Source organism: Setaria viridis, chromosome 7 (assembly GCF_005286985.2).
Source record: "Setaria viridis chromosome 7, Setaria_viridis_v4.0, whole genome shotgun sequence".
Classification (NCBI taxonomy): Eukaryota; Viridiplantae; Streptophyta; class Magnoliopsida; order Poales; family Poaceae; genus Setaria; species Setaria viridis.
Window position 1 is genome coordinate 5,024,713 of NC_048269.2, and position 11,841 is coordinate 5,036,553.

Genomic DNA, 11,841 nt, shown 5'->3' on the forward strand with positions numbered 1-11,841 from the left:
GTTTTGAAGTCAAACCCTAATTCGACCGGTGACTCCAAATCTTACCGGATCCTTCTCAACGCTACGATTCTTCTTCGCAGATACTTCCGTTTGTAAGCATTGTGTGTGGCAAAATATGCAAAATTTTCTCAATTTTTTACCACAGCCTCCACATATGATATCATCAGGTCTTGACAAATCTCATGATTTTCAGACTTTGTTTGCTTTTTATAGAATTTAAAAACCATTCGGCCACACATTCGTGATCGTGTTTCCTGAACAAGATGTTCGAAATTTCCTTTCATTTCCCGGGTAAGGCCTCACATTGGACTCAAGAACATGAATATCATTTTCCCACTCATTTTATTCCATTATTTCAATCACTTGCAGTTCAAATTTAACTTATACCAAAAAATTCCTCTAAATGCAATAAATTAATTAAATATAGCAAATAGATTGAAAAATATACCAAATTTTAAAATATAGTAACACATATTGTATGAGGAGAGTAGGAAAAGTTTGGATGGCAGGAGGTGAAAAAAACTTATTATTTTGCCGAGTGCCTTGTAGGAACACTCGGTAAACATATGACTTTGCCGAGTGTTTCTATAAGACACTCGGCAAACAAGTGTCTTTACCGAGTGTCACTAACAGACACTCGGCAAAGTGCTAACGGTCGACACGCTGTCTAACGGCTATCGCACGTGGTGGTCACGTGGTGGTGTTTTGCCGAGTGTCCATTCTTTGCCGAGTGTTTTATTTCCGACACTCGGCAAATCTTTTGCCGAGTGTAATTTATATGCCGAGTGTTTTTAGCTCAGCACTCGGCAAAGGTGTTGTTTGCCGAGTGCCCGAAGGAATGCACTCGGCAAATATAAAAACACTCGGCAAATTCAAGGTTTCCATTAGTGCTGTCACCTGTTGTAAACCTGCAATGTTTGTCACATGTATGCTGAACTTCGAAGATGAAATCAATAAAATCAACCTAGTACCTGCACTTGGAGATCAGCTTCAGAAATTGTATTGCCTTGTGCTTAAATATATGATGTTTAAGAGAACCAAATTAGCTCATAAGAACTCGAGTACTACTCATGTAGTGTTCGGTCAGAATTTAATGACGCGTTTTGCCTTTGCCATCTGCTGAGAGTTCAGTTCTTTGTGCTGATTCGTCCTCTGCTTGAAACTTCTGATGCTTGCATTTACAGAAGTTACCGCTCACATGGGGTGAACAATTTGTACAATTGTACATATCGGTAAGTAGCACTTAAGTTCTCTTACATCAAAATGATTCCCAAAAGGAAAAGAAAAACTGAAAAAGGATTTGACATGAACTAATCCTCAATTGGCCGTCGATGGTTGGCACTTGGAGAAGTGCCAAAACCTAATCATATCAGTGATAGCTAGTGCGAGAGGAGAGCCTTGTGGCACTGGCAGCTGCGGCAGTGCGCGTTCTTGCCGCCGCCGTTTTTGGTGTCGAAGTAGCACCTGGCGATCGTGTCGAAGAGGATCCCTGCCCCGACACCGACGGCTAGGTCGATGTTGTAGTGTCCCCTGCACGCGAGCAGCTTGACCCCCTGGAGCAGGTTGAGCGCGTCGTAGAGCCACGCCAGCGCGACCCGGCTCTTGCGGCGCATGTTGGCCGCCACGATCACCGCACCGGCGACGTGGCCCGAGAAGAAGAGGAAGAAGGAGAAGTCCATCCCGGAGCCTAGGAACTCCGTCGGCAGCGGGAGCTGCATGGCGCAGCCGAGCACGCCACGGCTGGTGAACATCATGAGCACGGCGACGGCGGCGCGGGGACGCTGCTCCGTGAGGATGGCCCACAGGATGTACCTCGCCTGCATCACGATGAACACATGGAAGCATGCGTTGCCTCTGTTAGTGTCAGCGCTGAGCTGGTCACGTTCTCACATCGCGCTCGGCTAGGATTCCCGCGGTGGATATTTGTCGACGGGAACCATGAAGATGGTGGCGAGATGCAGAGTCTTATCAGGAAATCGGTGCCTCGATCTTGCGTGGGGCTGCGCGCCGCCGTCACGCAGTTGGCCGCGGCCCGCACGCGAAAGCCCTGCCCCAATCCGACCATACCAACCTGGGACGTGCCGCTCGCCGCCCTCCCCCAGCGCTCGCTCCTGCTCGGGTGGAGGCTGGGCCATATCGTCGTGTGGGGGCCGCGCATCGCCGTCCTGCAGTTGGCCGCGGGTGGCGCGAGGAGCCCTCTGCCGCACCGCCGCCACCGCCACCACGATGCCAGACGAGAGTGGATGAGGAAGAAATGAAGAGGGAGATGAAACGAATAGAGGGAATAAGAAATGAAATGAAAAATGAAATTAAGAAATGATATATTTCAATAATGTCACTGGCCATATTTACAATCGTACCCCTATACCATCTATACTGCTCATATATACTACCTATACTACATGGAAAGGTTTTAATAGTATTTCAACCGTTGGATCCTTCCATACTAGTTCTTTTCGAACACTGGTACATGGTACAGGATGGTATTGTGTAAAAAAAAGCTCCGTGGGTAGACGAATAGATCGCCGAAGGCCCGCGATGACCCGTAAATACATCAACGGGAAGGGGAGAGATGGAGTAGCCGTGCTGCCGCCACCTTCCTCAAACTGCGCAGCCTTCCGACAAGATTCTCCGGTAGCAGCACGATGTGTGCAGGAGGACGGAGGTTGTGCGAGGCGTCGCCGGTGGTCCGCCCATGTCATCCCGAGAGGTGACGCGGGCGCTGATCCGTTTTTTTTGCAAAAAAAAAAACAACTAATAATCTCAATATCAACGAGAGTTTCGTCCGTCAACGCACGGGCATATTTTTTTTCTAGTTAGTAGTAAAAATAATTCCGCATAGGGCATAGTCGGACCTATAGGTGATGTTGCGTGTATAGGGAATAGGGGTTATTGTTTATCAATTTTGCTGTGATCCTGTAACGCATGGGTGGGTGTATGCAAAACTGATATTGACGAGTTATATACTAGAGGCGTAACGCATTGAATAAAAAAAGATAATGCTGTTTAGCATATGAAGTGAGAAAGATAAGAACAATAGATCAGCTTGACTCAAACACAAATTATCATTGAAAAAATCCAAATTTAAATTAAAACATTATAACTTGAGTTCTCGCCCCTAACGAAGCATATAGGAAACTTCTTATCTAGTTATACGACCCCACATAACAAAACATCAAATGAGAACTCCATATATATTATGAGCTGCATTTCATCTGTTGCTGCTACAAGCTAGCCACTAATGTTCTTCTTGCCAAGGACCTCCTGGAGCATAGAATCGAGGGTTTCAAGCTTCATGGGTTTGGGCACAAACACATTAGCACCAGCTCCGATGAATGCCTCCATGCCACCAAAATCTGCTGAGACTCCAACGATCTTCACCTCAGTACCTCCCATGGCACGAATCTTGGTCACAGCCTAGAAAATGACCAGGGAAATTTTCGTCAGTGGAAGTGTAACTGGAGCTGGAAAAAGTCTATTGTAAGAATAAACAGAACCAGTTCGCTAGCTTCGTATAATCTGTAAGTATTTTAGGTAACTCCACAAATGAAATGATCAATAAGTATTGTTTGTAATTTGAAATACTACAACAGAAATTTTTTCTGCAACTTCTGGACAAATGTGTGGATGTGCAGAGAAACATTAAAGGAAATAATTATATACAAATCTAATAAGGAATTGAAGTACCTCAGAACCAGTCATTACAGGCATATCCTTGTCAAAGAAAACTATGTCAAATGTTTTCCCTTCAAGGAAAAGGTCAATAGCCTCTTTGCCATTATGAGCAACTGTAGCTTCACAGTTCAGTTTGTGCAGCATACGCAAGAGAATTACACAGTCAACTTTGATATCCTCAACGACTAGTGCCCTTGGAGCAGACCCTTGGTTCTTGGATGCCATGAGGAAACTGCTGCAACCAAAATAAAGATATCAATAATTTTTTAGATGCACCAAACAATTTCAAGGAGATTTCGTCTGGTAATATCATGAAGATTAAGCAAAACCGTAATATCACGAGAAATGTATATATCAATCAACTAGTTCACAATATAATGACACACTTCTGAAAAACTAGTTTATGATGCAAAAAAGGATAAACATAGAGGGAAGGAAGTCCATACCGACCTTTACATGAGATGATGTGCGTATCTTTCTTGCCACTCCACTGCCTCTTGGAGATCTGCCCAACAGGCCATTTTATAGCCGAAGCCAAGGGCAAAAGCTTTGCCTCGCCGAATCTGAGAGATTTTCCTCTGTGTGCTTGAAAATAAATGCGAATCCAAAATTTGATATGGTCAATTAATTCAATTCTTGTTCCAGATCAAAATGAGATCTCACATATCTTTGGCTCTGACACGTGTATGGATGGCGTTAAGTTATTTATGAGTTCAGTCTTGGCCATTGCATGTGAATCTACCATTGTATCCTTCTGGACGATGAGCAAGCCGTTTACAGCCTTTTTACAGATAGAAAATTTATTAATTTTGTGTTGGCCTATTGTCAGGGTATAGAAATCCTCCTTGGGTTCCAGTTGGAATTTCTAGTTGTGAAGAATCTTGTCTGATTTGTCATTAAAGATAGCACTGTATTTCTGAAGAAAATGGCTAGTGGAATTCCCAGGATATCAGAAAAGATTACATTTTATTCCCTCTGTTCCAAATTGTAGGTCGTTTTAACTTTTTTAAGCTAGATATAATGTAGTCTAGGTGCATAATAATATCTATAAACCTAGACAAATCAAAACGACCTGCATTTTGGAACAGAGGGAGTAGCAAACCTGCTTTGGATTCTAGTTGAAATTTATAGTTGTGGAAGAATCTAGTGAGATTTGTCATTAAAGATATCACTGTATTTGTGACGAAAACCGTTACTTGGATTCCAAGGATATCACAAGGGATTATATTTTTGCAAACATGCAGGTTTAATGTATCTGCAGCCATCATGCACTACTACAGAGTCATTAGTATACACTAGTAGAGAATTGGCTTTCGATGCGCCCCCTTTTGTCCCGGTTTAAAGTTGGCCCAGGACAAAAGGGGGTGCGTCATGGTAGGCAAAAATGGAGGGGGGAGTTAGTCCCGGTTAGTAATTGCAACCGGGACTAAAGGGGGGGCCTTAAGTCCCGTTTGCAACGGCTAGCTGGGGCGCGCCGGTGGCGGTACCATTTTATCCCGGTTGGAGCCTCCAACCGGGATACAAAGTTTAGTCCCGGTTGGAGCCTCCAACCGGGATAAAAGGGTGTTCCTTTTGTCCCGGTTGGAGCCTCCAACCAGGACTAAACTCTCAACCGGGACAAAAGGTGTTCCCTTTTGTCTTGGCTGAAGTTTTTAACCGGGATAAAAACTCATCCCCCATTATATCCCGAGACAGAGGACTTTCTTCCTCCTCCAGCCCGAGTCAGTCCAGCACATTGACAGAGAGCTGAGCTTCACCTACTCTCCGGTGGTGCCGAAGCAAGGGAGGTGCTGCCCGAAATTTTTTCCCTCATTTTCGTGGGAATTTGACTCAGCCAACACAAGTGTTGTGAAGGTTTGCTACTTCATCCTCGTGTTATGCTTTGATTTATGCTTTGGAGATGGAAAGATTATTTGCTAGAATGTGATGAAGTAGAAAATGGAGAGGTATTTTGAGGTAGAATGTGAGGGAGATTGATGTGTCATATATAGTATGCATTCTTGCAGTGGTTTAAGAATGATGCTACCTTGTCTAGACGGTTTATCTTATCAAATTCAATATGATTTTTCAAATCCATACTTGTTGAACTTGCATACTGTGGTCATATCTGCGAGGATGTTCTCTGCCGAGCAGCAACGTATGTCAAGAAGGAGGTTTGATTCTACGAGAAAGAGTGGATACGGACATCGTGACCGTGTCCCCTTTTCCATAGCATCTAACCTCTTTCATGACGAAGTGCGGTGCTGCCCAGTTGAGAACATGCTCGCGAGATGATCACGGTCTTCAAGTTCAACAACTTCTGCAGTGGTAAGGAAAGAATTTTTGTACATAGATGACTTCTGCTACTTGTTGAACTTATCAAATTCAATAAGGTTTTTCAAATCCATACTTATTGAACTTGCATACTGTGTTCATCTCTCCGAGGATGTTCTCCGCCGAGCAGCAACGTATGTCAAGAAGGAGGTTCGATTCTACGAGAAAGAGTGGATACGGACATCGTGACCGTGTCCCCTTTTCCGTAGAATTGAACCTCTTTCATGACGAAGTGCGGTGCTGCCCAGTTGAGGACATGCTCGCGAGATGATCACGGTCTTCAAGTTCAATAACTTATGCAGTGTTAAGATAATAATTTTTGTACATAGATGGCTTCTGCTACTGGAGGAAGTGGCGATGGTGGGGGCGATCGTGGTTCCTATTTCGGCAAGGGAAAAATCATAGTTGGCCCTCAGCATAAGCCGAAGAAAAAGAGCGCGTTGGAAAAAGCAATGCTTCGTTAATTGCAGCAACGTCATGAAGAGCTGTTGCCGCGGGTCAGAAACCTCCTTTTGGTGGTCGTTATGCTCCACCCTCAGTCCCGGGTATTTCACGTCCACTTATTACTACCGTTTCAGGCGGCACAAATAAACCTAAGGATGAGGCTAGGTCAGCGGAACCTTCGTCTTCACCGTCCAAGGATGTTTAAAGTCCTCCTAGATAATAACCAGTGGATGGCTTGTTGTATTGTATCATGTTGTTTGGATCTTTAATTTAAATATATGTATTTGGATCTTCATGTTGTTGTATTGTACCATGTTGTTTGGATCTTTAATCAATTTTCACGCGTAATCCATTATCAAGTGTAATCCATTTTCATGCGTAATACGATGCAGATGGACCGGCAATGGATGTATAATGCAGACAGGCGGAGCAAGGTATTTATTGATGGCTTGCATTATTTTCTCGAAGTGGCCAAAGTGAACAAGCCAGAGAATGGGTTCGTATGTTGTCCATGCTTCCAATGCAATAACAAGAAGGAATATTCAAAGGATTCCTGGGGGACTATTCACAGCCACTTGTTTAAATACGGTTTCATGCCTAACTCTTGGTTTGGACCAAGCACGATGAACTAGGGGTCGTAATGGAAGATGGCGAGGAGGAGGAAGAAGATGACACCATTCCGGACTGGGTTGCAGGCCAAGCTTTTGCAGGTACTACAATGGACGAGGCTGATGAAGATGAGTTTGCAGAAAATGGCCCTACTGATGACCTTGGTCAGGTGATACGAGATGCATACAGAGATTGCGAAACTGAGAAGGAAGCAGCAAAGTTGCAGCGCATGATAGATGATCACCAAAAATTGTTGTACCCAGGTTGCCAGTAGGGCCATAAAAAACTAGGTACGACACTAGAATTTGTGCAATGGAAGGCAAAAAATGGTGTGTCCGATAAGGCATTTCAGGGGATGTTGAACATTATCAAGAAGATTCTCCCCGAGAATAATAAATTACCGTCCACAACATATGAAGCTAAACAGATTATTTGCCCTCTCGGATTGGATGTTCAGAAGATACACGCATGCCGTAATGACTGTATCCTCTATCGTGGTGATGAATACGAGAAATTGGATGCTTGTCCCGTCTGCGAAGCCCTGCGGTATAAGATCAGGCGAGATGATCCTGGTGATGTCGAGGGGCAGTCTCCCAAGAAGAGAGTTCCCGCGAAGGTGATGTGGTATTTCCCTATAATACCACGCTTGAAGCGCTTGTTCAGGAACAAGGCGAATGCTAAGTTGATGCGATGGCACAGAGAAGACCGTAAGGAAGATGAGATGCTGAGACACCCCGCAGATGGGGTACAGTGGAGATCAATTGATAGAACATTCCCGGACTTTGAAAGTGAAGCAAGGAACATAAGGTTTGGTTTAAGTACTGATGGATTCAATCCATTCGGTGAGTTGAGTAGTAGCCATAGTACTTGGCCTGTGACCCTTTGTATGTTCAACCTTACTCCTTGGTTGTGCATGAAGCGGAAGTTCATTATGATGCCGGCGCTTATCCAAGGCCCAAAACAACCCGGCAACGACATTGACGTGTACCTAAGACCGTTGGTTGATGACCTTTTACAGCTCTGGAAGGAAGAAGGTGTACGTGTGTGGGATGAGGATAGACAAGAGATCTTTAATCTATGAGCATTGTTGTTCGTAACCATCAATGATTGGCCTGCATTGAGTAACCTTTCAGGACAGACAAATAAGGGATATCGGGCATGCACCCACTGTTTAGACGACACAGATAGCATATATTTGAAGCATTGTAAGAAGGTCGTCTATATGGGTCATCGTCGATTTCTCCCTGCTCACCACCAGCTGAGAAAGAGCAGGATGCATTTCAAAGGGGCGCCAGACCATCGTAAAAAACCTGCACACCGTAATGGAAAGCGTGTCTTCGAGATGATGAAGGATGTAAATGTAGTCTTTGGAAAGGGTCTTGGTAGCCAACCTGTTCTAAACGACGATAACGGGCATGCACCCATGTGGAAGAAAAAGTCAATATTTTGAGAGCTACCTTATTGGGAAATCCTAGAGGTTCGCAACGCAATAGACATGATGCACCTGACGAAGAATCTTTGCGTGAACGTGCTAGGCTTCATGGGTGTTTATGGGACCTCAAAAGATACATTGGAAGCACGATAGGACCTGAAAGCCATAGGGCAACGAGATGACCTACATCCGGAAAAGAGAGATAATGGACAACACTACTTACGTCCTACCAGTTACACTCTCAGCAAGGAAGAGAAGGATAGCATGTTTGAATGCTTGAATAGTATGAAGGTCCCGTCTGGGTACTCCTCGAATATAAAGGGAATAATAAATATGAAACAAAAGAAGTTTACAAATCTCAAGGCTCATGACTACCACATGTTGATGACCCAGTTGCTTCTGGTTGCACTGAGGGGTGTTCTACCAGAAAATGTCCGGTTGCCGCTCGTAAAGCTATGCGTGTTTCTCAATGCGATTTCGCAGAAGGCAATCGATCCATCCAACCTATCAAAGCTACAGAACGATGTGGTGCAATGTCTTGTCAGTTTTGAGTTATTATTTCCACCATCCTTCTTCAATATTATGACGCACTTAATGGTTCACCTAGTAAAAGATATTGTTATTCTCGGACATGTATACCTGCACAATATGTGGCCTTTCGAGAGGTTCATGGCAGTCCTAAAAAATTATGTTCTTAATCGTGCCCGTCCAGAAGGAAGCATCGCCAAGGGATATGGAACAGAGGAGGTGATCGAGTTTTGTGTTGATTTTATTGATTCAATTGACTCGATTGGGGTTCCAACTTCACGCCACGAGGGGAGGCTCCGAGGAATGGGCACCCTTGGAAGGAAATCAAGTTTGAGCAATGATACTGATTTGTTCGACAAGGCACACTACACTGTTCTACAACAGTCATCCTTTGTGTCTCCGTATATCGAGCAGCACAGGCAGATGGTAGTTTCCAAAACCCGACCAAATCCGATGCTTGGCTTACCCATCATCACATGGAAACTTTTCCCTCCTGGTTGCGCCAACAACTTATGGGTAACTCTGAGATTCACCCACAGCTTGGCTGGTTAGCCAGGGGACCTGCTAGCACAATCGTCAAATTCCAAGGCTATGAGATAAATGGTTATACATTTTACACGAGAGCCCAGGACCAGAAAAGCACGAACCAGAATAGTGGTGTCCGCATAGATGCCATGGACAGAAATAATAGCAAGGAGTTGTATTATGGTTTCATACAGGAGATATGGGAATTCGAATACAGACTGCTGTACATCCCTCTATTTCTTTGCAATTGGGTGAAGCTAACTACCGTAACCAAAGGTCAGTACAGAATGACAATAGTAGATCTGAGCAAGACTGGATACAGTGATGACCCATTCGTACTTGCCAATGATGTGCATCAGGTGTTCTATGTGAAGAACATGTGGAGCAAACCCAAGAGAAATCCAGAAGAGACATGGGAGCCAAAGTGCCACATAGTTCTTCCAGGTAAAAGAAAAATCGTGGGAGTCGAGGATAAAACAGACCAATCAGATGATTATGATCAGTTTGATGGCATGCCTCCATTCGCTGTTGAAGTTGATCCAAGCATCCTGCTATCCAAAGAAGAGGCTCCGTACTTACACCGCGATCATGATCAAGGAACTTTCGTGAAGAAGAAATTTTACAACGTTGTATTGTAATGCGCTAAATTTACATGACCTTTGTGTATTAATTGATACAATTTTCAATTTATCCTATGTATGATTTCATGTGTTCTTAAATTTGTTAGGTGAAGATTTTTTAGATAAACATGAACAATGTTAACCACATACATACATGGATTTTTCTGCGCATTGAAATTATTTAATTGAATAATTTCTTGATCACAGCGATGCAGTAAAATAAATATTTTAGAGGCTAAATGAACTGGTATAGAATTAATGACTAAATCACACTTATTGTTAATTTACTCGCTAATTAAATATATTTTTGCATGTACAAAATATGTGAAGGTTTTTGTTTTTCATCCTGAAATGTAGTGAAAAGATAAATAAAATCCATTTCCAAAAAACATGCGGGAGAAGAAAACTAGGAAAAAGACCTTTTGTCCCGGGTGCCAACAGCAACCGGGACAAAAGGCCCCCTTTTATCCTGGCTGCAAACTGCAATCGGCCTGGCTGCAAACTACAACTGGGATAAAAGGGTACTTTTCGACTCCCGCCTGGACGTACCCTTTTATCCCGGTTGCCAACTGCAACTGGGATAAAAGCCCCCCCCTTTTATCCCGGTTGGTGGTGGCACCCGGGATAAAAGGGTAGGCTCCCAGCCCCACCTGGCGGACACACCCTTTTGTCCCGGGTCCTGTCACCAACCGGGATAAAAGGGGGGGGGCCTTTTATCCCGGTTGGTGATGGGACCCTGGACAAAAGGCCCTTTAGTCCCGGGTGCCATTACGAACCGGGATAAAAGGGGGGGTTAAAAGGCACTGTAGCCCCTTCTACCGCCCACGCCAGTTACACTTAGCAAAATTTTCACCAAGTCCCACGCACGCTCTGCTCCGTCGCCGCCCGTCCGCCTCCCTCGCCGGCCGCCGCCGTCGTCGTCCCCCCTTGCCTCGGTTGTCATCGTCCCGCCGCCGACCGCGCCCCGAGATCCTCCTCCTCCATCGCCCCGGCCAGCCCGCCTCGATCCTCCTCCGTCGCGCCCGGCCCCTACCTCATCGCCGACGGCCACCAGCTCCATCGCGGGCATCGTCGCCACCTCCATCCTCATCGCCACCTCGTCGCCCCTCGTCACCGTCCCGCCTCCGCCGTCCCGCCGTCCCGCGCGCCTTCGCTCCGTCGTCGCCTCCGCCGTCCCGCCGCCCCCCGGCCGCTGCCGTCCCGTCGCCCCGGCCACCTCGTCGCCCCGGCCACCATCGACCACTAGCGCCGGGAGTACCGCCTTGCTGACGCAAGCCCACCGGAAATTAGGTAGTAATTAGGTAGAAATTCAATAGATTTTTCTATATGTGTTAGAAAATCAAATTAGTGTAAATTAGTAGTAATTAGGTTCGTCGCTCCACCTAGGTTAGAAATGAATCGTGTTTCGTCGTGGTTCCGTCCCCGCCTCCGCCGTTGTGGCGGAACCGCCCAACTTAAGCTGGTTTAAGTGCGCCTAATTGCTGTCGGAACAGCAATTATCCGAAACGCACCTAAAACAGCGTAAGTCCGGTAGTCCGTCGAGTGTCCCTAGGACTCCTCGAAGGATCCACGGCGTGTCTCATAACCATACATCAGGATAATATCCGCGATGGGATAATATCAACAAACATTATATTTTTACATACATAATTAAGAGGTACGAGTTATTACAAGACTTAAGTTGAGACAAACTTA

The 11,841-nt window shown here is 45.2% G+C and overlaps 2 protein-coding genes across 2 annotated transcripts; both read right to left on the reverse strand.

Annotated features, from left to right (window-relative positions):
• Positions 1-1,379: 1,379 nt before the first annotated feature.
• On the reverse strand, positions 1,380-2,135 carry LOC117864538 (phosphatidylcholine:diacylglycerol cholinephosphotransferase 1). Its single transcript, XM_034748675.1, has 2 exons — positions 2,072-2,135; positions 1,380-1,852 (listed from the first exon to the last, which is right to left on the reverse strand). Exons 1-2 carry the CDS (start codon positions 2,133-2,135, stop codon positions 1,380-1,382), a joined length of 537 nt encoding a protein of 178 aa, XP_034604566.1.
• A 911-nt stretch (positions 2,136-3,046) lies between these two features.
• Positions 3,047-3,903, reverse strand: LOC117865891 (two-component response regulator ORR42). Its single transcript, XM_034750151.2, has 2 exons — positions 3,688-3,903; positions 3,047-3,417 (listed from the first exon to the last, which is right to left on the reverse strand). The coding sequence occupies exons 1-2, from the start codon at positions 3,898-3,900 to the stop codon at positions 3,232-3,234; spliced, it is 399 nt and encodes a 132-aa protein (XP_034606042.1). The 5' UTR covers positions 3,901-3,903; the 3' UTR covers positions 3,047-3,231.
• Positions 3,904-11,841: the final 7,938 nt, after the last annotated feature.

Coding starts and splice junctions, on each gene's coding strand:
- LOC117864538 (XM_034748675.1), bottom strand. CDS start 2,135: ATGGCCCAGCCTCCACCCGAGCAGGAGCGAGCGCTGGGGGAGGGCGGC. Junction 1,853..2,071: donor CGGCGAGCGGCACGTCCCAG/GTTGGTATGGTC, acceptor ACACTAACAGAG/GCAACGCATGCTTCCATGTG.
- LOC117865891 (XM_034750151.2), bottom strand. CDS start 3,900: ATGGCATCCAAGAACCAAGGGTCTGCTCCAAGGGCACTAGTCGTTGAG. Junction 3,418..3,687: donor CTGTAATGACTGGTTCTGAG/GTACTTCAATTC, acceptor GTCATTTTCTAG/GCTGTGACCAAGATTCGTGC.